The 25,048-nt window shown below is 34.2% G+C and overlaps 1 protein-coding gene and 1 long non-coding RNA gene across 3 annotated transcripts in view; one reads left to right on the top strand and one right to left on the bottom strand.

Moving 5' to 3' along the window:
* HSPA4L (heat shock protein family A (Hsp70) member 4 like) overlaps positions 1 to 25,048 on the top strand; it is a 54,689-nt gene that overhangs the window by 14,791 nt on the left and 14,850 nt on the right. For both annotated transcript variants that reach the window (XM_043568812.1, XM_043568801.1), the window contains exons 4-15: positions 319 to 459; positions 2,396 to 2,518; positions 6,129 to 6,228; positions 6,586 to 6,719; positions 8,783 to 9,027; positions 9,173 to 9,249; positions 10,093 to 10,244; positions 10,728 to 10,834; positions 13,641 to 13,774; positions 15,371 to 15,570; positions 20,460 to 20,558; positions 22,080 to 22,217. In XM_043568812.1, coding sequence (XP_043424747.1) covers positions 319 to 459; positions 2,396 to 2,518; positions 6,129 to 6,228; positions 6,586 to 6,719; positions 8,783 to 9,027; positions 9,173 to 9,249; positions 10,093 to 10,244; positions 10,728 to 10,834; positions 13,641 to 13,774; positions 15,371 to 15,570; positions 20,460 to 20,558; positions 22,080 to 22,217 — 1,650 coding nt within the window. The remainder of the gene's footprint in view (positions 1 to 318; positions 460 to 2,395; positions 2,519 to 6,128; positions 6,229 to 6,585; positions 6,720 to 8,782; positions 9,028 to 9,172; positions 9,250 to 10,092; positions 10,245 to 10,727; positions 10,835 to 13,640; positions 13,775 to 15,370; positions 15,571 to 20,459; positions 20,559 to 22,079; positions 22,218 to 25,048) is intronic.
* LOC122476295 lies at positions 14,406 to 17,429 on the bottom strand. The gene is made up of 3 exons (XR_006295447.1): positions 17,307 to 17,429; positions 15,120 to 15,523; positions 14,406 to 14,586 (listed from the first exon to the last, which is right to left on the bottom strand). It is a non-coding gene; the product is annotated as an uncharacterized LOC122476295 (long non-coding RNA).

Raw genomic sequence — 25,048 nt, 5'->3', positions numbered from 1 at the left:
AGAGCATGAGCGGGGAAGAGGGGCAGAGGGAGAGACAGTCTTAAGGAGCCCAATGCAGGGCTCAATTGCAGAACCCTGGGATTGTGACCTGAGCCAAAATCAAGAGAATCCGATGCTCAACCACCTGAGCCATCCAGGCACCCCTAAGGTGCATACATTCTTACTGTATAATTTTACTAGTAGCTGGAAGGCAGATAAATGAATGATTGTGTGTAATTCTAAACTTAAATGTGTAGAATTGGTGGTTTAAAAGTATAGCATAGTGTTCATTTTGCATTCATTAAGTAATTGATAAAGAAAAGTGTTTACTGTCAACAGATAGTCACGAATGTAAGAAATACAATTCATGGCTTCAAAAAGCTTCATGGGCGATCATTTGATGATCCCATTGTGCAAACTGAAAGGATCAGGCTTCCTTATGAGCTGCAGAAGATGCCTAATGGAAGTGCAGGAGTTAAGGTAAGCTTTATATTCCCAGAGTACAAACATTTAAATTCAAGAAAACAAATACAATATTTCCTATTTGTAATTTAACTTTTTTTGTCTGGACACAGTACACACGTACCAAGGTATAGACAGTTTTTGTTGTAATCTTTAGTGAGTCCAAAAAAATTCTAATTAGATAACCTTTTAAATCCAAACAGTACTTTTATTGTCAAGAAAAAATGATCATTATTTGGAGAACTTTTAGAAGTGAACTGTTTTCAATTTCAAGTGATAAAGGCAGAGGCATATGTGATTTAGAAAAATAGACCCCAAAGCTATATTAATTGCTATATTAAAGCAAACTTCTTCAAAGTGAGAGATGGATTCTTGGTTTTTAATTCTACATCCCGAGACAGTAAGTTATAGATTGGTTAACAAAACATGTTTCTGTTGATTTTTCAAAAACTAACAAAATACCTCAAAACACATAGAGTTACCATGTGACCAGCATTTTCACTTAGTTGTGTACACCAGAGAATTGAATGATATGTGCACACAAAAACTTGTACATGATTATTCGTAATAGCCAAAAAGTGGGAACAACCCAAGTGTTCATCAGCTGTTGAGTGGATAAAGAAAATGTACCTATACAATGGAATATTATTTAGCCATAAGATGGAGTGAAGTACTGACACATAATTCATACAGATGAATATGGCACAAAATATAACACTTACACATAGATTGTGCTACTTGAGAGAGAAGCTGTTCGTAACTCTTCGAGTTTAGTGTTGTTTTTAAATTTTTCTTTTTAACGTTTATTTTTGAGACAGAGACAGAGCATGAACAGGGGAGGGTCAGAGAGAGGGAGACACAGAATCTGAAGCAGGCTCCAGGCTCTGAGCTGTCAGCACAGAGCCCGACGCGGGGCTAGAACTCACAGACTGCGAGATCATGACCTGAGCCGAAGTCGGCCGCTTAACCGACTGAGCCACCCAGGCGCCCCTGGAGTTTAGTGTTAATAGAGTAAAATTTTGTTCACTGAGGAAACAAGTTACAGGACAGTTTTTTCCTCTGTAACTGTAGTTACTATATGGGTTCCAAGGTAGCTTTTTATTGCTTATAAATTTATTATTATTTTTAAAGGGTTTGATTACTTAAAGCCGTACGTCTTCCAGTATTCCTTTGTTAAGCACTGTAAAGTTTCCTTTCGTGTGCTTAAATGCAACCTACTCTTAAACCTATGTATAAGATGAAGTAGTTATTTGGTCTAAAAAAATAGTAAAAATTTCATATATGTATCTCTAATATTTAATTTTATTTTCTGATATTTAATTTATTTACTCCCAGAAACTTTGGAATAATACATATTTTACCTTTTTTTTTTTTAAGTTTAATTATTTCTTTTGAGAGAGAGAGAGAAAAAAAAAAATCCCAAGCAGGCTCCACACTGTCAGTGCAGAGTCAAGCAATGGGGCTCAAACTCACAAACTGTGAGATCATGATGACCTGAGCCGAAATTGAGTCAGATGCTCAACCGACTGAGCCACCCAGGCATCCCTCTTTTATTTTATTTTTTTTAATAAATTTTCTTTTTCCTTCCTTTCCCTAAAATTGTAAAACGAAAGCTTTCATTTTAAGCCCAGGAAGAGTTCTGACTTTCAAAAGAAAGATTATTTGATCTTTTTCTTATTCATTATGTGCTTGGAAAGTGAATAAAAATTGCTTTTGTGAGAGGTGGGGATCTAACACAGGAAGACATTTTTGAAAACAATTTGTTTAATATAATCTGTATAAGGCACTTGAACTTTAGAAATAAGAGGTTGTAATATTAGAATAATCTTTTCAGAATATAACTTCCATGGGCAAAGACTACCTTTTTTCACTTTTGTTTATCCATCATGTATAGAGTAGATGTACATGTTGGATGAATAAATGACTTAATAAATATCTCAACTTGTGGTTTTAGGTGCGGTACCTAGAAGAAGAGAGACCTTTTGCAATTGAGCAAGTTACTGGAATGCTGTTGGCCAAACTTAAAGAGACTTCAGAAAATGCTTTGAAGAAACCAGTGGCTGACTGTGTGATTTCAGTAAGTTTTACTTCAATAATGAATACTTTTAAATCACACTTTCCAATATATTAATTTTATGTTGAAATACTTTTCTTCCCTTTTCTTTACTCTTATTTAGTAAATAATCTATTCTTTTTAAAAAAAATTTTTTTTTTACGTTTATTTTTGAGAGGCAGAGAGACAGTATGAATGGGGGAGGGGAAGAGAGAGAGGGAGACACAGAATCCAAAGCAGGCTCCAGGCTCTGAGCTGTCAGGCCAGAGCCCGACGTGGGGCTTGAACCCACACACTGTGAGATCATGACCTGAGCGCAAGTTGGACACTCAACCGACTGAGCCACCCAGGCATACCATAAATAATCTAAATCCATTTTTATTTTTACATTTTAAAAAGCCCACCTTATTTGATAAAGTTTAGGATTGAGTTTCCCCTAAAGTCCATTGTGATAATCAGCGAATCTTAAAAAAAACCTGTGTATGTGATTAGTGACTGCTATACCTGTCCCACTTATCCCTAAGAATCTTTCCTGGTCGCCATTAACTTCTCACCTGTAGGGACCTTAACATTTTATGGCAAAGTTAAATTTCCAGCTAGGTATTTGAGATAATATATGTTCTGTATCGGAAAGAAAAATTCTTTTTTAAAAAAATTGGATATATTTAACATGTTACACTTTCAGAAATTTTGACATGCTTACACAAAACCATCATCAATCACTATCAGTATAATAAATATTTATCACTCCCCAGAATTCCCTTGTGCCTTCCTTAAAAGAACAATTGTTTACAGATAAGGCGTGCAACATGATGCTTTGACACACATACACATAGTGAAATGATAACGATTACTGCAGTTGAGCTAATTAACATACCCATCTCGTGTAGTTTTTTTTTGTTTTGTATTTGGTTTTTTGGTGGCAAGAACACCTAAGATGTATTTTATTAACAGATTTCCAATATACAATAACAGTATTACTAACTTTAGACACCATGGGCTGTACATTAGATTTCTAGAATATATTCATTCTATATAACTGAAACTTTGTACTCTTTGGCCAGTATCTCCCCATTTCCTCCACCTCCTAGGTCATAACCACCACTCTACTCTCTGCTTCTGTGAATTCAACTTTTGTAGATTCCACATGTAAGTGAGATCATGTATATTTTTCAGAAAGAAAAGGTCTTTTTTAAGGGATTTCTTCAAACATTTCATCATTTACTCTATCCTTTGAGATCCTATTAGATATTGATAACTTTTTTAAGTTACTTGTCATCACCTAAATGTGAATGTATTCTTAATACAATTAACTTTCACTATAAAAGTTCAAGAGTCTCATGTTACCAGAAAAAAAGAACCAGATTATGAACTCTTCAGTGAATTTAGTAATTAGATTTTTTATAGGGATTTAGAACTTTTTTGAGAGAAAAATAATGGAGCTTAGTATTTCGTTTTCCAGCCACTTAGTAATAGCAAATAATAGTTTACCATTGGCCAGGCACTGTTACAGGCACTTAATGTGTATTAACTCATTTAATCCTCAGAACTATTCTGTGAGGGTAGGATTTTTTTTTTTAATTTTTTTTAATGTTTGTTTATTTTGACAGAGACAGTGTGTGAGCAGGGAAGGGGCAGAGAGAGAGGGAGACACAGAATCTGAAGCAGGCTCCAGGCTCTGAGCTTTCAGTGCAAAGCCCTATGTGGGGCTTGGACTCATGAATATCATGAGATTATGACCTGAGCCAAAGTTGAACACTTAACCAACTGAGCCACCCAAGCACCCACAGGATAGATATTTTTAACTCTAGTTGTACAGGTGAAGAAACTGAGACACAGAGATGTTAACTTGCCCCAAATCAACAGAGCTGATAAGTGGTAGAGCCAGAAATCAAACCCAGATAGTTCATTCCCAAGCCTCTGCTTATAATTTTTCCATTACACTGCCACTTGAAAGTATGCATCAAAGTGGTATCAGTTTTAAAAATCCATCTTAAATTCAAATCCATCCCTTTTAACTATACTTGATAACATTTTCACATCAGAAATTAGCGTCAGAAGAGAACATTATGAACTTCTCAGCCATTATTTACTTTGTAGTTGATGCAGTAGACCCATTGTGAACTGCACCAGGGGAAGTATTTTCTGCTTTATGCACTACTATATCCCTAAGTGGCTAGAAAAGTACCTAGTACGTAAGTGCTCCATGAGTATTAAATGAAGCCTGTGTTATAATTTAGATTTTTGTCAGAAGGATAATACCAAAATTAGGATAAACAAGTTTATTGAAATTCAAGTTCTTTTCCTGTTGTTAATAGGAGTTAAATGAAATTTCTAACTTCATAAAGCAATAAAATTGGAGGAGACAATTTACTTAAAATTGGAACAGCCCCAAGTCATTTTGTACATGAGTATACTTAATTAGCTTCTTAGAAATCTGTCTGTAGACACAAATCAAAGAGCTTCTTAGTTTGATAGAACTAGGTAAATCTTTTTAATGTTTACTTATTTTGAGACACAGAATAAGAGACACAGAGCAAGGCACAGAGCAAGCACGGGAGGGGCAGCAAGAGAAGGAGAAAGAAAATTCCAAGCAGGCTCTGAGGTGTCAGTGCAGAGCTTGAACGAAGGAACCATGAGATCATAAGCCAAAATCAAGAGTCAGATGCTTAACCGACTGAGCCACCCAGGAACCCCTAGAACTATGTAAATCTTAACTATAAATTTGAGTTTCAGTTTAATAGTTTTAATAGTAATATAGTTAATGTTTTTTGTTGATTTTAAAAGAAACGTGGGGCGCCTGGGTGGCGCAGTTGGTTAAGCGTCCGACATCAGCCAGGTCACGATCTCGCGGTCTGTGAGTTCGAGCCCCACGTCAGGCTCTGGGCTGATGGCTCAGAGCCTGGAGCCTGTTTCCGATTCTGTGTCTCCCTCTCTCTCTGCCCCTCCCCTGTTCATGCTCTGTCTCTGTCCCAAAAATAAATAAACGTTGAAAAAAAAAATTAAAAGAAACGTATGTTCCTTGTAAATCTCCTGCAGTATAGTTCCCCCCTCCTTTTGAGATCATAGCCATTGTAAACCTTTGGGTATTGTATTTTTCTGAGTAGCCTATACCTACACAAAAATCATGCTACACATGTCCTTTTTTCTAATGTAGTATGGATACTGTTCCATGACAATTCATATCTGCCTGATTCTAACAGCCACGTAGGATGCCATTATATGGATTTACCATGATGTAGTTAATCAATCTCGTTTTAATAGTCTTGGGTTTTCAGCCTTTCATTGTTAAAGATGAACCAACATATTTTTTTTCATAGAGCCAACCAACACAAGAAGGATTTATTGAACATATTTAGAAACACTGCATTATTCCATCTTATTAATTGCTTTAAATTTGTGTTCATACTTTAGGTCAACACTTGATAGTATAGAAATTGCCAAACTTTAAAAAAAAGAAAGAAAGAAAACTAGTATTTTTTTCTTGTTTATTTAAACTAGTATTTTTTTCTTATTAGAACACCATTCTTTGCCTTAAGCTGTAAATTTTATTACATTTATTTTACATTTTTAATTGATGAAATGTTTAAAATCTGTTACATCAAACTAATATATTAGTGTTTTAAAATACCAGATTCCTAGCTTTTTCACTGATGCTGAGAGAAGATCTGTGATGGCTGCAGCCCAGGTTGCAGGTTTAAATTGTTTAAGGTTGATGAATGAAACTACAGCAGGTGAGCACTTTGGAATTTAAAATCACTGTCAGAAAAATACCGTTCTAGTTTTTTCTAATTAATATAAAACATTTCTCTTTCTTTTAACTCTATTATGTCCTAGTTCCTGTAACCTTTTGTTTAGGAGTACAGTATTTTGGCAGAAGTTAAACATGTCTTCTGTTCGCAATAAGAATCATCTATGTTACAGAGTTATGGGTAGAAAAGAAATAAAAATCAAGTAATGAAAAGTTAATTTACCTTGAAATTAATATTTATATTCTTCTGTGTGTTAAAGTGCAACATCAAAGTGACTTATATCTTGTTTTCACGTGATTGCTATCTTGACATTAACCTAATTTCTTCGTTCTTACACAGTGGCACTAGCATATGGAATTTATAAACAGGATCTTCCCCCATTAGATGAGAAACCAAGAAATGTAATATTTATTGATATGGGACATTCTGCCTACCAGGTCTCGGTTTGTGCTTTTAACAAAGGAAAACTTAAAGTAAGTAAATAAATGATTTGCTATGTATTAAGTTTAATGGTTAAGAGCATGTAAGACTATATAGAGAACCTTAGTGCGTGAGTTTAAATCCTGGCTCTGCCACTTAAAAATTGTGACCTTGAGCAAGTTACTAACCTCCTTAAATCTCAGCCTCTACACTTAAGGGGATAGTACCAGGAATTTCCTCAGAATTTTTGAGGACAAATGAGTTAATATATATAAAATGCTTAGAATGCCATAGAGTAGATCCTGTAATATGTATTGGCTATTTTTATTGTCAAGGTGTTAGGCAGCTATCAGGGAGCATTAAGTACACCCTATCCATAAATACATTTAGGAAACACTTTCTAAAATGATTCTCTTTGTTTTTGTAAACCTTCCTATCCAAGAGTTTTAATCATAAGTTTCTGTAGTGTGCCATTGTTTAGTTCTAGTGCTTACCATTTTATAGTTTGTATTTATTTATTTTTTAGATGTTTAATTTTTGAGAGAGTGTGCATGCACACGAGTGGGGAAGGGGGGGAGAGAGAGAGAGAGAGAGAGAGAGAGAGAGAGAGGATCCTAAGCGGGCTCTGCACTGACAGCAGAGAGCCCTGTGCAGGCTTGAACTCACAAACTGTGAGATCATAACCTGAGCCGAAGTCAGATGCTTAACCAACTGAGCTACCCAGACACCCCTCTATTTGATTTTATATTCATTTTTATGTTGATTATCTTATCCATACTTACGTTCTCGTTCTCTTTCTCTCCATTTATTCACATGTATAGAATTTAGTTAGAAGATGAACTGCTTTGGGTTATCCAACACCTTTTAGAGCCTTTTGTCTCATAGTTTATAGTAACATCCTTGTAAAAACTTGAGAAAACTCAAGGGAAATGACTCATAATGAATTAGTAAATTAGTTTAATCTTTGGTATTTAGTCTTGAATTTTAACTGAAGAACATTTGCTTTCCGTTTTGGTATATACCATAGAGTAGCCATATTGTGGCCCTTCTGTCCAGGAGGATGCACATTGGCACAAGTCACATACCAACACAGTTTTGGATTTAATTCGGGGTAGTTCTGGACCTAGCGAGAAGTCTTTCCATGGATTCTCCATGCTAGTCTGTGGGATGACCTCTCAATGAGATTATACTTAAAACCTTCTGTAGGGTTTACTGTTGTTCTACCACATATTCTTGTGAGAAAAACCTGATGAACCACATCAGCAGTGGAGTTCTATTTTTTTACAGGTGACTAGCATAAGTAGTCATTTTTGCCCTCTATCCTCAGGAGAGCCACTAGATGTCTTGCTCCTGTGTTTTCAGTAGTTATAACGTTGAAGTTCTGTGACTTGTCTGCTCCTCTTCCATCCATCTGCTATATTATTATATCAAATTCTTGTCTTTCCTCTTTTTTTCTATTTTATTTTTTTGGTCTTTCATGTATTTTTTTATTCCTTCTATATTTTTATTTAAAAAATTGGTTTTTGTTTTTGTTTTTTTTAATAATAGGGAGAAAGCCTAATTCCCGACCTGTAAATTGACCAATTGTAGTATTTTAGATTTAATCTTTTTTTTTTTTTTTTTTAAGATTTATTTTTAAGTAATCTCTACACTCAGTGTGGGGCTTGAACTCACAACCCTCGGATAGGAGCCAGGCATCCCTAGATTGAATCTTTGGATTGGCTTTTCTTGGCTGTTTTCTTATGGTTACATGCGTAGGACTCTTTCCTTGCTCTCTTAAACTTGGTTTTTGGCCTACCTGTTGAGTGCATTGTAGAACCAACAGATGTGAGATAATGAAATTTTAATTATTGTAATAACTCCGTTATTTCAGAAATAGAATTATAATTATGATATATGGATCTACAACCCAAAGCAGATAATTCAGAGTGGGTGAGTATGTTGGCTAAATATAAGTGATAATTAGTATAAGTAATAGGAAGTTTTGACAGCTGTGATTTTTGACAAGTGCTTTGGTTTTATTTTAATTTTAAAAGGTGTTTTCTTTTTGTTTTTTGTCTTTTTGTGAAAGCATTTATATTTCTGAAAATTCAGTTCTGGTGTTTTGATTAAATAGGTCTTGGCTACCACTTTTGATCCATATTTGGGTGGCAGGAACTTTGATGAGGCTTTAGTAGACTACTTCTGTGAGGAGTTCAAGACCAAATATAAGATAAATGTGAAAGAAAATTCTCGGGCCTTATTGCGCTTATATCAGGAATGTGAAAAACTGAAGAAGCTAATGAGTGCAAATGCATCAGATCTTCCACTGAACATTGAGTGTTTCATGAATGACCTTGATGTTTCTAGTAAAATGAACAGGTACCATGTATGTTTTCAATTTAAATAAAGTGTTGGCTACTTTTATGTTTAGATCATGTCTGATTTTTTTTTCATTCTGTAATTTTAGAAGATATACTTGATTTTTGTATCCCAAAATGATGAATTTTATTTCATTTTCCCCCAGGGCTCAGTTTGAACAATTATGTGCTTCCCTCTTCACCAGGGTTGAGCCACCATTAAAAGCAGTAATGGAACAAGCTAGTAAGTGTAAATTACTAGATTAACCATCAAAATTGTATTATGGCATTAACTCACTTTAATGGGGTAAGAAATGGTAAAAGCAATTAAAACTTCATTTGTTTTTTGAAGATTTGTATTTCTCATTTTACAGAGGAAAATGGCAATATGAATCTGGGCTTATGAGAGCAACTCCTGGCTCATGTTCTAGTTTGCATCATAAGTCTAATACTAGTTATATTTGGAGGTGTTTACATGTAAGCATATAGTGAAGTCTAAGATGAAAATAAAATGTAGAAAGAGAACATGATTGCTTTTTGTTAAGGTTTTTTGGTAATCAGTACCTTCTGTGGGTATTTGTGAGGTAGAAGTTATAAAATTGAAGAGCCCAGGGGCGCCTGGGTGGCGCAGTCGGTTAAGCGTCCGACTTCAGCCAGGTCACGATCTCACGGTCCGTGAGTTCGAGCCCCGCGTCGGGCTCTGGGCTGATGGCTCAGAGCCTGGAGCCTGTTTCCGATTCTGTGTCTCCCTCTCTCTCTGCCCCTCCCCCGTTCATGCTCTGTCTCTCTCTGTCCCAAAAATAAATAAATGTTGAAAAAAAAAAATTTTTTAATTGAAGAGCCCATGAGGTACTTGTCTGTTCTTAATGTCATCTGTCATCTAGACCAAGTGCAGTGGCTGACACATGGATATTATTACTTATTAAGCTTTGCCTTTTTCCAAAATTTGTTTTTATCTTCTTTCCATTTAGTCTTGTTTTGAGCAAATAAGATATCTACTTAAAAAAAAAAAAGTACTTTCCAAGGGATTTGTTCATATTTTTATAAAGACTATCTTATTTTCAATTAAAAACATTTTGTTTTTCAGACTTGCAACGTGAGGACATAAGTAGTATAGAAATTGTAGGGGGAGCAACACGAATTCCTGCCGTGAAAGAACAAATCACTAAATTCTTTCTTAAAGACATAAGTACCACGTTAAATGCTGATGAAGCTGTTGCCAGAGGATGTGCATTACAGGTATGATTATTAATCCTTTTTTTAGAATGTATATTTTGCCAGAAATGTGATTTTTTTAGAATGTATATTTTGCCAGAAATGTGATGACAGGCCTAAGGGGACCTTTTGTATTATCTGTTCCAACCATTTGTCAGGCTAAAAATATATTGAAATTATTTCTGATAAATAAGACTTGTGTCTTTCCAATTTATGTTTTTAAACTGTCCTAGGACAGTATGTCTGTACTGTAGTGCAAGAACATTTACTTTGTGATTCTTGTAATTATTCCCATTTAAAATTCTTTTTTGAGATTTAAAAATATTTTATATTTTTGTAAGGTCATAAAAAGTACTCTGACACTTGTAAATTTTAACTAGCTGTTACCAAAAGACAATTTTAAAAACATAATTTTATTACAAGGACTTTATTAAGCATTTCAATCAGGGTAGCCTGCGGTATGTTTTGTGTTTGTTGATTTAAATATGGTATACATCTTATTTTCAGTGTGCGATTCTCTCACCAGCATTTAAAGTGCGTGAATTTTCTATAACAGACCTTGTTCCCTATTCAATCACATTAAGATGGAAGACCTCTTTTGAAGATGGAACTGGGTAAGTTACTTTTAAAGCCTTGTTAGAGCTTGTTGTAAATAACCAGTTGAACCTAATTTTCTCAACTAGAGGAATTTACGCTTCTAATACTCTCAAATACTTTTAAGTAAAGTGTTAGAAGAAAGGAACTATATAAAGTAATTAAAGTAAATCGTTCTTACATTCAAATAAAAATCACAAGGTGGAAATATAAAATTTAAAAACCTGCATCTGCCATACCCCAACTGCTACTTAGCACATTTTACAGAGGTAACTATTGTTAACAGCAAGGTTTCTATCTTTCCAGTCATTTTCTTTGTCAAAAATAAAAGCATGTACTTTGTTAATACATACATGATCATCTGTGTGTTTCCAGTGCACCTTGTTTTTTTTAAAATATGTTATATATTACTTTTCCATGTCAACAGTGACTATTTTCTCAGCACTTGTGTGTGCCGTAATTTAACCAATACACTCTGGAGTCTTATTTTTTTCTGTTTCAGGCAGTGCTAATAAGAACATCCTCATACACATCTCCTTGTTTAGTTGTGTTTGGTATATCTGTAAGATAACCGTATAAGACTAAAATTGACCCAAAGGATATGAACATTACTATAACTAGTACTGCAACATTATTCATTAAAAGGATTATACTAATTTATATTCCTTTTAGCATTGCTGTGATTATCTGTTACAGCTTATTTTCTCCTGTGCTTTTAAACATAAGATTCTGAAAGTGAAAATAAGTACTTTGGTATTAGATTTGCATTTCTGACTATGAGCCACAATCTTTTCATGCTTTTATTGACACTTATGTTTCATTTTCCATGAACTGGCCAGGATTGAAATAGCTTGCTTCCCTACCAAAATAAAAATTTATGTTTCAAATAATATATTTGACTGCTTTTCAGACATAATTTGTATAATAAAATAAACCTGTTTTTAGTTGCTTTTAACTTTTTAGTTTTAAGTTGCTTTTAAACTTTTGTCCTGTGCTCTATATATTCATACCCCAAGAAGCTAAAATTTTACACAGATTCTAAAAATAGATTGATCTGAATGTTTTGCAGAGCATTTAAATGGCATGTATTATTGTCAATTTTGAGGCAGGAAATGCTGTTATTTAAAGTTAGTTTCATGGACGCCTGACTGGCTCAGTCAGAAGACCATGCGACTCTGGATCTTGGGGTTGTGAGTTTGAACCCCACATTGAGTGTAGAGATTACTTAAATAAGTACTTAATTTCAGTTAAAGATACAGTGATCCAGAAAAAAATTATGTAAGAAACCTATGGAGGAGTTAAATTGAAAAGTAAATCTATCCTAGTGATTACAATAAGAAAGTAGCGGCGCCGGGTGGCTCAGTCCCTTAAGCATCTGACTCCGGCTCAGGTCATGATCTCATGGTTCATGGGTTAGAGCCCCGCATCAGGCTCTGTGCTGACAGTTCGGAGCCTGGAGCCTGCTTCAGATTCTGTGTCTCCTTCTCCTCCCCTGCTCATATTCTGTCTCTCAAAAAAAAAAAAAAAAAAAAAACTTAAAAAAAAATTTTTTTTAAGAAGTAAAAGATAATGTAGGTCCTTAAAAACTAGGATAGAGGGAAAGGTCCATGAATGTGGGATTTTCAAACCTCATAATTAGGGTTGACAATACAGTATTATAGAGTGAGTTTCTGGGCCACTAAAAACATAGTTATAAGCTATTTGTTGCATTATTTAAGGAATAGGAGTTATGTAGGTTTTAAAACCTCCTCTAACAGAGAGGAAGGTTTTCTTTTTTTAATTATTTATTTTTATTTATTTTTATTAAATAAATAATATATTTATTATTTTTTAATTAAATTTTTTATTATTTTTTTAAAATTGTTTTTAATGTTTTTATTTATTTTTGAGACAGAGAGAGAGCATGAGCAGGGAAGGGGCAGAAAGGGAGGGAGACACAGAATCCGAAGCAGGCTCCAGGCTCTGAGCTGTCAGCACAGAGCCCGACGCGGGGCTCGAACTCACGAACTGTGAGATCATGACCTGAGCCAAAGTCAATCGCTTAACTGACTGAGCCACCCAGGCACCCCAAATTTTTTATTATTTAGTAATAAAGGACATTATTATATCATTTGTAAAAATTGGAATATGGATTGTATGTTAAAGTATCAGTATAAATTTATAAAGTTGACAGCTGTACTGTAATTATTTTAGAGCATATCCCTATTAGGAAGTACACACTGAAGTATTTAAGGATAAAGAGCCACAATGTATGTTAACACCCTCCATTGATTCAGAAAAAAAATACACACGTACGGAGTGTGTTGATGAAACAAATGGAATAAAATGCTGACAGTAGTAAATCTAGGTAAAAGATATACAGGTGCCCCTTGTTCCTTGTCCTGTTTTTCGTTTTGGTTTGTTTGTTTTTTCCCTAGCTCCCTTAAAAAAAAACACCTTTATTTGGAAATAATTTCAAACTTCTATACCGGAGCAAAAATAAAAAGTGTTATATGTAACAAGTATTTTGGAAACTAATAAATAGCATTTGGTCCTCATATGGGAGCAAGAAACTAGCCCTTGTGTATTGGCCTCAAAATATACCTAATCTCAGTTATTTTTTCTTTGCTTGATAAGATAGAATTGTCTGTCGTACTATGACAGACATTCTAAAAACTTGGAGCCATAGACCTACCAAAATGCATATTTATAGCCAAACCAGTAATTCTTTATATTTATGCATAGAGGTCTTCACGGTTGCTGCTATTGAATTAGGAATGACATGGATTCTGTAATTAGATTCAGATGCAACTTTCTATTTGTTTTTAACTGTTTTCTCCATTTTAGGGAATGTGAAGTATTTTGTAAGAACCATCCTGCTCCATTCTCAAAAGTCATTACTTTCCACAAGAAGGAACCATTTGAACTAGAAGCATTTTATACTAATTTACATGAAGTGCCTTATCCTGATCCAAGAATTGGTAAGAGAACTCAAAAATTTCATAAACTTTTGCTTTTTATAAATATATTAATATTTGAATCAAGGAAGTAAATAAATTGATATTTCAGCCAAGCACTGGATTTTTAGAGAAATATTCATACTTTTTCTAAACATGAACTTTTAGTGCTCACAGTATTTCTGGAATAACAGCAAGTTTTGAGTATTTTTTAATTCGTTTTTACTTCTGTATTTAAAATGCTCTGTAATCTGCCTGAAAGGTTTGGGTGAGGGCTATTTTTTATGGAAAGACTCCGTAGTAAGTTGAAATTGTGTTGCCAGACTGACTGTATATGACTCTAAATTTATGCTCCCTGGCAACAACTAGAACGAGTATCATTGGAGCAATATTAAGTGAGAATCAGGGACTGTAATATCCATTTTAGTTGGGTAATCTTTTTTAGAGATAAAAAAAACAAGTATGATTTTTATAACATTTACAAGAGAAGGAATCATTTGTAATTTTTTAAATTTTTTGTATGTACTGCTTTATTGATAGGCTAGAAAGGGAACAATGTGAATATTTCAAATATGTTATTGAAAGCAGTAAAAATAAATTATTGAAGGTGGAATTAATTTGCTAGGGCTTCTGTAACAAAATATCACAAACTGAGTGGCTTAAACAGTAGAATTTATTGTTTCCAGTTCTAGAAGCTTCAAGTATGAAATCAAAGTGTTGACAGGGTTCCTTCTGAGGGCTGTGAGGAAAGGATCTGTTCCAGGCTTCTCTCCTTGGTTTGTGGATGGCTGGCCATCTTCATGTTCACATGACATTCTCCCTGTATGTGTATCTGTCTGCAAATAAGGATACCAGTCATTGGATTCAAGTCCACCCTGATGACCTCACTTTAACTTGATTCCCTCTGTTTAGACCCTGTTTTTCAAATAAGGTCACCTTCTGAGGTACTTGAGAGTAGGACTTCATATTAATGTGGGAGTGGGAGTCTCCATTCAACCTATAATAAAGGTCAACCAAATTTTTTAGTTCTCAGTTTTTCTGCCTAGTATTCTCTTTCTACTATGGATATCATTATATATTAAGATTTTTCAAAATAAAACGTTTCTTAAAGTGAAAAGTTAATATGATCTCTGTAGGTATTAGTATCTGAGTAACTTAGCAATTTTGCTATAGGGCAAATAAAAATTGTTTTATTTATGAATTACCAAGATGATTATAGTGTTACAAAGCTTATAACAAAAGTATAATTCCATTTGGTTTTCAAACTCAAGTTGAATTGTTATTTTGGTTTTAGAATAGCAGTATTGTAAAATACTTAAAAATTACATTGCCTTGAGTCAGATTGTCCTTGGTTGAAACTCCTACTTACCTTTTTCCTTGCATTAAAGATTTAGGGCAGGCTGCTTAACCTTTTCTGAAACTTAGTATTAAGTTTATTAAGCTGTAAAAAAGAAAAAAAGTGATCTAGGATCAGTGCCTTTCTCACAGTAATTAATCTGGATGTGATGATAATTTTATTATTTGCCAGCATCAAAATGATAATAGTCAAATTATTGAATGAACGAATTGAATAAGTTAATCAGAGGCCCATGTGCTGATAAAAGCTCTTTTTTCCTGAAGGGAGCTTCACTATTCAGAATGTCTTTCCGCAGTCTGATGGTGATAGTTCCAAAGTGAAGGTTAAAGTTCGTGTTAACATCCATGGAATCTTCAGTGTGGCCAGTGCATCAGTAATTGAGAAGCAAAATGTAGATGGGGATCACAGTGATGCTCCTATGGAGACAGAAACTTCATTTAAGAATGAAAGCAAAGATGATGTGGTATGTAGAAATCCTATTGCAAGATTCCTCTAATATTATATGTAGTTTCAAGGGGTGCCTGGGCAGCTCAATCATCCGACTCTTCATTTCAGCTCAAGTCATGATCTCACAATTTTGTGAGTTTGAGCCCTGCATTGGACTCTGTGCTGACAACTCTCGCTCTCCTTCTCTCTTTTCCCCTCCTCCACTCACACTCTCTCTCTCTCAAAATAAACTTAAAAAAATGAAAAATTAGGGGCGCCTGGGTAGCTCAGTCAGTTGAGCATCTGACTTCAGCTCAGGTCATGATCTCACGGTTTGTGGGTCCAAATCCCACGTTGGGCTCTGTGTTGGCAGCTTGAAGACGAGCGTGCTTCACATTCTGTGTCTTCCTCTCTCTCTGCCCTTCCCTTGCTCACACTCTCTCTCAAAAATAATAAATAAACTTTTAAAAAATGAAAAACTAAATATTATATATAGTTTCTTAGTCATAACATAATCAAAAATAATCTGAGGTTTTGTTCTAAAGTTCTGTTGTAGGGATCAGTGTAAACTTTTTTTTTTAAATAAAAGCATAAAAGAATAATTTTAAATGCTCTACACTTTTCACATTTTAAACTCTTTAGAGGTTTTGCATCTTTTTAATAGCCTTATATTAAACACATATGTGTGTTTGGAGTCCTCTTTCCTAAATTCTTCTTTATTTACATTAAAAACATGTATTATGGTTAGCTTTTTAGCTTACAGATAAAACCAATTCAGATTGATGAATTTTGAACTATATGTGTACCTATTTTTAGATTGATAAAGCACATGGCTAATAAAGAATTTTTCTGGGCTTGGGGGTATCTGTGGCAGTTGAACAGAAGAGTGTACTATGCATTCAGTAACATTAATACAGATTTTTGATAATTTATGAAAGAGTTATGTGACCCTGGCATTATTCACTCTTGGTGTACTATAGATGCAGGAATTTTAAGTGAACATGATTATATTCCATTACATAGAGATTTTATTTTTTTATATGTATACTATTATAAGTTATTTTTAATGGCATATGTTTTTTCCAACCATAATTGGAGATCTGCCCTAGATTTTTTGTGTATTTGTGCATATTAAGAATGGATTTTGTTTTTTGTCAGATTTCAAGACCATTTTTCCCTTTTGTGGAGTTCATCTTTCTGTCTGTTTTTATTAATACTCTAAAATCCTGCACATTGATCAGAATTCTCCTTAATGTACTTCATTTAAGGATCATAGCATTTTCTTTCTTCTTCCCATGTATTATTTTGCTATTATATCCTTCCTTGAATTGAGAAAGAAATGTCCTGATCTATTAATGAAAATACAGTCAATTTTTTATAAATTAAGAATAATAGGTGAAAAGTTAGTTTTATTTTTTTTGAAAAGTTAGCTTTCTTAATTGTAGTTCACAATAATTTAAGTCAGACATGTAAATTTTTAATCCATTAAGATTTATTTTTACTAATATTGACAGCACTCTGTATGCCTCTAGGATGAATTCTTCATAACCATTTCTGTTTTCTTCACCTCTGCTGAGACCTTTAGTTTTCTCTATATTGCGATTCTGGAGCACTAAAAACAATAATATGGCACCCATTTTTTCTGCTTCCCCTATTTTGTCTATGAGCTTGAGGTTCAGTCCTTGGGAATAATTTGGATGTGGACTTAAAGGACTCAGTTGTGAATAAAAGGTATGAAATAATGACATTTGCTTTAGCTGCTCAGAGACTTACTTGCTTATCAAGAGTGTTCTGCCTTATTGGAACATTTCCAAGTAGTTGATGTTCCCATATAAGGGATTTCTTCTAGATAAGTGAGATGTTCCTAAATACTCCTCCTACAATATATATAATCAAGGATAAAGGAAGGTTAACATTATGGATCCTATCCTTGGTGTTATTGGCAAGCACATTCCACATATATTGTCTTCTTTTAAATCCCTAGCACAGCTGATATAATAGGTGTTGAATAAATTAGTTTATTTCCAAATCATTGCTAACAAGGGGTGACGTTGAGTATCCTGTGTAGAAAACATCCCATGTACTGTATTTCTTAGTGGTTTTCTCTAGGATTTTTAAAATTCTGTATCCAGAAGTTTAAAACCATAAGGCTTACACTCCACTATAAAGTCATTTCTCCTTTCCTCCCAAAAAATGTGAATCAACTCAGAGTACACTTTGGAAACTAATTGTTTCAGTTTTAGAGGAGAAAATAAGAGGGTTTTTACTCTACCTCAGCTGCTGACACTGCTGACTCTGATATAAAGAAACCCAGTGAGCAGCAGCAGCAGGAGTCTTTTTTTTTTTTTTTTTTTGTACATGAGTCAATTTATGAAATTATGGGCCTCATTTTTTTCATTAAAAATTAACATAGCTTTGATTTTCCTAAAAAATAATAACAGAGTGATGACTTTTCTTCAATATAAAGATGTCTCAGAAAATTAAATTGATACTTCTTGATGTATACTAATTAACACATGGTCATATTAAGAAGTTATCACAGCCTAGGCTTTATCACAAAACCAAAGATCAGAAAGACTGTGCTATTCATCGTACTTCTATACCTTGATTTTACTATTCCTCAACTGTTGGCCATTTGAGTGGTTCATCTTTTATTTATTTTTTCAAAATATCTAATTACTTCTATGCACCAGGCGCTGTTTTAGGCACTAAGGATACAGTGGTTAAGCAAAGAAGAAAAGGTACCTGCATCCATCTGTTACCTACATTCTAGTGGGAAAAGACAGGCTAGAAGCAACAAGATACTATATAGAGGAAATTAATGGAAGGGGGGTGCATAGTGGAAGTTAACTATGTGATAGTGATGAGGTGAACCACCTGTGAGGAAGGAACAGGTAAGCCAGCCTGAAGGATGAAAAAGCAGTTTGAAGATAGGTAGTTGTCTGGGCAGAGTGAGTAACAGGTATAAAGCCCCTGAGGCTGGAAGCTCTTTTTTGTATTCTTTGTTGTAACAAATATAAGGGTAGCTGATAGATCAATAAGATATAGGAGTGGAGAAGGTGGAGAGAGCAGCAAGAAAAAACATTTAAGAAAGGTAGATCAAGGGGCAAATCAGGTTAAAGCCTTTATAGTTCATGAAAATGATTCTGGATTGTATTCTTAAGTGCTTTTCATCCAGCAGATAACTAGAAGCACTAAAATGTGTGTTTGGATATAGCACTGAACAAAAAAACGATCTCAACCCTCTTGAAATTTAAAATCTGTAAGAGAAGCCAGAGTCTAGAGGCACTTCCTTTATTTAATTTCCCCACTATGGATAATATTCCTATGAACATTCTTAAATCATTTTAAAAGGTTAACAGATTACTCTCAAATTAATTGTGGGATGCACGGTTTTCCACTTTTTAATATATCTGAAGTTGGGGTAGGTCTTGCAAATGGTTATTGTTTAACCATTGCTATTGCCAATGGCAGTCATGACATAGTTCTCATCACCTGTATGTGTGTGAACTTGGTTGCTCTTCCCAGTGGCATGACTAGGCAATTGCATCCCCTTGACATTTCTGTCAACAAATTGTTAAAAGACCATTCAAGGAAGGAATTCTCCTGTTGTTGTCTGAAAACAATCTGCTGACTACTTTTGGTAAGATAAAACACCATGATGAAACTTGCAGAATAGGTATCAGCGGCTTATAAGAAAATACTACAGACCATACCTAGACCAAACTTTTTAACGAAAGCTGGGTCACTAATGCCTTTGATGGCACAGAGGACAATACTGTGTAGACAAATACATTGAGAACTGAATTTATTTGAAAGAGTTGGGTTCTGAATGTGAAGTTTTAGAAACACCTTAACCACTTTATATTGTTTATCTTTCAATATATTAACAATAGAAGAGTTCTTCAAATAAGTATAAAGTAAAAATGCTAAGTGATCAAGCATTTTGGCCACTTAATTGGTAGCATTTTTTTCTTATTAAATAGAGTTAACAGTGTATTTGTGTCTTACTGCATTACTCCAACTGACCACTATCACTTTTTTTTTTACCTCTTTTCAATCAGTGGAGGGAAGTTGTACAGTTGGAAGGTGCCAAGGGGTGAGGTGGGGGTGTAATACCAGAAATAATTGACCTTTTTTTTTTTTAATAATTGACCTTTTAACTACAAAGAATGCTGGTATAAATTATCTCCCAATTTATTTTTCTCTTTGGTACAAATAAGCATTTATTCATGATCGCCTTTGGGGTATTTTGTATTTGCTTAACTCCAGATATATTAGAAGACTTAAATTATACTGATTCCTGAATTCCAAGCTTTCTTCTTTTTAGGAGGATGGTCATAAGTAAGGTTAAAAAAGACCAGAAAAATCCATTCCTTCTGATTATTTACCAAGTAGAGTCTATTTTGACAGTCATCTTGGTTGAGAATTTGTCTTCTAGACGTTAAAAAATCCTTGAAGTTTTTTAATTTGGAGACCTCTACTTTGACAGTTTCAATGTATTGAGTATTTTACTACATTTAAAAATATAATTGAATTTATGTAATACATGTATTTTATATCTTTATTTTCTCACATTTGTAAATATTTTTCATATAAACATGTTTCATGTCAAGTTTAATGTTCTTTTTTGTAAGCTTACGTTTGTGACTTTTGGTTGGTGAATTTTAACTTGAGAACAGTTTTCCATTTATTTTGTAGTTATTTACCTATAGGTGAATGCAACTATTCATTCACATAGCATCAAATAGGTCATTTTATTTTATTGACCTGTTAATCTGTTTATTTGTATTTATTCTCATTTGAAAAACAACCTTCTACTTTACTATGTTCACACTTTTCAAAGCAGGTTTGTACTCTAAGATGCTGTTTATTAATAATAAGGAAGACACTACCAATATTACAAATTATGTATTTTCTTTCCAGGATAAAATGCAAGTTGACCAAGAAGAAGGAGGGCATCAAAAATGTCATGCTGAACACACCCCAGAAGAGGAAATTGACCATACAGGAACCAAAACAAAGGTGTGTTTTATTGTTTTTATGGGGGTGTCTTTTTGAGATTGCTATTTCGAGTTAATGTATTCACTTTATAATGCATGCTTTTAATACACTTGATATTTTAAACCTTAGAACTGTGGAAAAGTATAGAAGGACACAACCAGAGTAAATGCAATTCAGTGAGTTATAGAGAATTTTTAAAAGAATGAACCTTAACAATAAAAGTAAAATTATCTCTCTGGTAGGAAAAAAGATGTGTTTTTCAGTAATTTTTTTGTGTTACTAAAAGCCATATAATCCCAGAAAAATAAGAAATGGAATAAGCTAAATGAAGAAAACTTAAATTGGCAGAACCTTGCATCTCAAAATTAACAACTCTAAGCATTTTGCTACATATCATAAAATATTTTGCTTTGTGCAAAAATATTTTTGAAAGTAAAAATTTAAAGGGTAACTTTTTTATTGAGAGTCATAATTTTACGAGACAGTCATTGCTGATAAAAGGGAGACCATGACCCAGTCACACAGATGAATGTGCTCTAAATATCATCTTCAACGGATTTTTCTAAACTAAGAATTTAATCTGTGTTGGTTAATTGTATAGATTTTTTTCCAGAGGTTATAAAGATTCCATTTTAATTCCTGGGCTCTCAAGCAATATACAAACTGAAACCCATTTTTCTAGATTTTTTTATTTTACTTGATTTTTTAAAATATTTATTGTCAAGTTAACTAACATACAGTGTATACAGTGTGCTCTGTGCTTCAGGAGTAGATTCCCATGATTCATCGCTTACATACAACACCCAGTGCTCATCCCAACAAGTGCCCTCCTCAATGCACATCACCCATTTTCCCCACCCCCCCCAACCGCCTTCAACCCTCAGTTTGTTCTCTGTATTTAAGAGTCTCTTTCTTATGGTTTGCCTCCCTCTCTGTTTGAAACAATTTTTTCCCCTTCCCGTCCCCCATGCTCTTCTTTTAAGTTTCTGAGATCCCACATGAGTGAAAACATGATTTACTTGATTTTTTTTTTGCTTTAATTGCTTAATAGCTTGAGATATAGTTTACATACCATACAATCCATCCATTCAAGTGTACAAGTAAGTGGTTTTCAATATGCTCACAGTTTTACAACTGTTATCACAATCATTTTCTCAGCATTTTCATCACCTAGGAACTGCCCAACAGTTTTCCAGAATGTTTCAACATGTTACAGTCATGTCAGCAATATATGAGGGTTCCAGTTTCTCCACATCCTCACCAACTCTTGTTTTCTTTTTGTTGTTTTTTCATTACAGTCATCCCTAGTAGGTATGAAGTGGCATCTCATGATTTTAATTTGCATTTCCATCCCGGTATTTTTTATGTAGAAGATTTAGTGTACACAGTATAAAATACTATCTGTATTAAAGTAGTCTTTAGTAGAAGGGTAATAGTTTTGTTTGGTTTTACATTTCTGTTTTATGTGAAATCACTTTTTAAATCTATTTTTAAGCTAGTTTTAGAAATTTATACTTCTCTTACTTTTTTTTTTTTTTGCAGTCAGCTTCCTCAGACAAACAAGACCGATTAAACCAGACCATTAAAAAAGGAAAAGTCAAGAGTATTGATCTGCCTATTCAGAGTAGCCTGTGTAGACAATTGGGCCAAGATCTTCTCAACAGCTACATTGAAAATGAGGTATATAAATCTGAGTTGATGTTGAAATAAGTGGTAGTATATTCTAAAATCTTTGTAGAGGTCAGTGATTATTTCCCTCCCCCCCCCCCCCCCAATTTGGGGAACTAATCCATAATTCTTTTTTTTTTTTTTAATGTTTATTTTTGAAGGAGAAAGACAGAACGTGAGTGGGAGAGGGGCAGAGAGAGAGGGAGACACAGAATCCGCAGCAGGCTCCAGGCTCGGAGCTATCAGCACAGAGCCTGACATGGGGCTCGAATTCAATTTGTGACATCATGACCTAAGTAAAGTCAGTCACCCAACTGTCTGAGCCGCCCAGGCCCCCCTAGAACTAGTCCATAACTCAAAGAATTATTAAATCGTTGAACTACTTTATTTTGGACAAAATATTGAGCTGTATATTATGTTATGTACAGTGTAGCTTTCATCACAGTTATGTGAAAAATGTGTTGTCTTCACTATAAACAGTACTAATGATTCTTACCTGCTTTTACTGTGTAACAGTAACACCCAGCAGACATCATATGGGAAGTATTCGCAGCCCCCCTCTTCTAATGTATTGTTCTTAAAAGTCAAGGCTCTATTCAAAATGTTTTCTGACTTCCATTTAATACTTTTTAAGATCTGTTGTCATTCTTGAAATTTTCTTTACATGTCTGTGTGTTTAATTTTTATAGTCTTTTGAGGAATAGGGTTTTGTTTCTTGACTAGCAATTGTATAAGAAGTAATTTTATGTTTAAAACTTTTATTTAAGTACTAGTCCCTAATTTCTATAGGCTTGGCTGGCGTTAAAGAAGGTGAGTTTTCTTTGAAGTGCCTCATATTCTCCCATTTGCTGCACATTATTCTAGGAATTTCTTTGAGATATTTTGACTTTACAGTGCTTGCTCTTTTTAGTACCTACCCATACTGTCTATTCATTAACTATTAAAGGCTGAATTTTCTGTGAAGCAAACATTCCTGGAAACCCATGGGTAATTCAGTTTTGAGACTTATCTTCCCAAAGTAATGAATTGTAGGCAAGTGCAGCTATGGCAAATTCTGTGTATAAATATTCTTAAGTATAAGAATGTATAAACTTTTCTTAAGTTTTTAAATGTTTATTTTAAATTCCAAGTGTCAGTGCACTGTAGTCTTCTGTTTAAAATACTGTGTTTCTGTTGAAATGAAAATTTTGTTCAAGTATTACAATCCTCAGATTATTTATTTGCTTTAATTAAAACAATCATGTTTGCTAACTGTTTAAAACCTTTGATATCTTAATTAATCCTCACAACAAACCTATGAGGTAGAAGTACTGTTAGAGATCTGTGTTTTACAGATGAGGAAACAGGAACAGGTATACTAAATCACCAGATTTAGTGGCCAGAGAGTAACCTTTGCATTGGATCTGAGTAGTCTGTCTCCAAAGCTCAGCATCGCAACCACTATACTGTATCCCCTCCCAGAGCTAACATTTATTTAGCATGAGTTATATGCTAGGCACTATACTAAAATTTCATGTGAATTATGTCAATCTTATTAACAGCCCTAAGAGATAGATAGAAGTATTCTGTGTTTTAAGGCAAGAAAACTGAGACTTAGAGAGGTTCAGTGACCTTCCTGTGATCTCAAAGCTCATAAATGGGGAGCTAAGGAATTGAACCCTAGTATGTACCATGACATAGACTATGTCTGGTTTTTAAAATAGCTTTATTTTTTTTATGTGTATGTATTTTTGACAGAGACAGAGCATGAGCTCTGGAGGGGCAGAGAGAGAGGGAGACACAGAATCTGAAACAGGCTCCAGGCTCTGAGCTGTCAGCACAGAGCCCAATGCAGGGCTCGAACTCATCCTGAGATCATGACCTGAGCCGAAGTCGGACGGACGCTCAACCAACTGAGCCACCCAGGCACCCCTAAAATAGCTTTATTGAGATATAATTCATATACCATACAATTTACTCATTTAAAGTGTACAATTCAGTGACTTGGTATATTACACATTACTAATCTTTTAAACTGATAAAATATGCCATTTCGACTAAGTGCACAACAATTCAGTGGCATTAATTACATTCATAATTTCATGTAACCATCACCACTGTCTATTTCCAAAACTTTTTCATAACCCCAGTGTGTCTGTAATCATTAATAACTCACTATTCTTCCCTATTCCTCATCCCCCGGTCTGTCTGTGACCTTGCCTATTCTAGAAAACTCCTATGAATGTAATCATACAATATTTCCTTTTGTGTCTGGTTTAGTGCACTTAGCATGTTTTCACAGTTCATCCATGTTGTAACATGAATTAGAACTTTATTCCTTTTTATAATAGAATATTTTTTTATTATTTATATATATATTTCATTTATCCATTCATCTGTTAGTCGACAGCTGAGTTGTTTCCACCTTTTGGGCTCTTGTGAATAATGCTGCAGTGAACACTGGCATAAAAATAACTGTTTTGAGTTCCTGTTTTCAATTCCTTTGGTTATATACCTAGGAGTGAAATTGCTGTGTCATATTGTAATTCTTTATTTAGCTTCTTGAGGAACCACCACACTTTTACAAAACAACTGCAGCATTTTACTTTCCCAACAGCAGTGTACAAGGGTTTAAAATTCTTCACATCCTCACCAACACTATCCATGTCTTTGATTTATAATCATTCCAGTAGGTGTAAAGGGGTTTTGGTTTGCATTTCCCTAATGCATTTTTTTTTTTAATTGAAGTCTAGTTGATACACAGTGCTACTTTAGGTTCAGGCATACAGCATAGTGATTAAATCAGTCTATACATCATGGTATCCTCATCACAAGTGTAGCTATCACCTGTCACTATCACTATT

Source organism: Prionailurus bengalensis, chromosome B1 (genome assembly GCF_016509475.1).
Source record: "Prionailurus bengalensis isolate Pbe53 chromosome B1, Fcat_Pben_1.1_paternal_pri, whole genome shotgun sequence".
Taxonomy (NCBI): Eukaryota; Metazoa; Chordata; class Mammalia; order Carnivora; family Felidae; genus Prionailurus; species Prionailurus bengalensis.
Note: the sequence above shows the minus strand (reverse complement) of the source record. Positions and strands in the feature narration are given on the sequence as shown.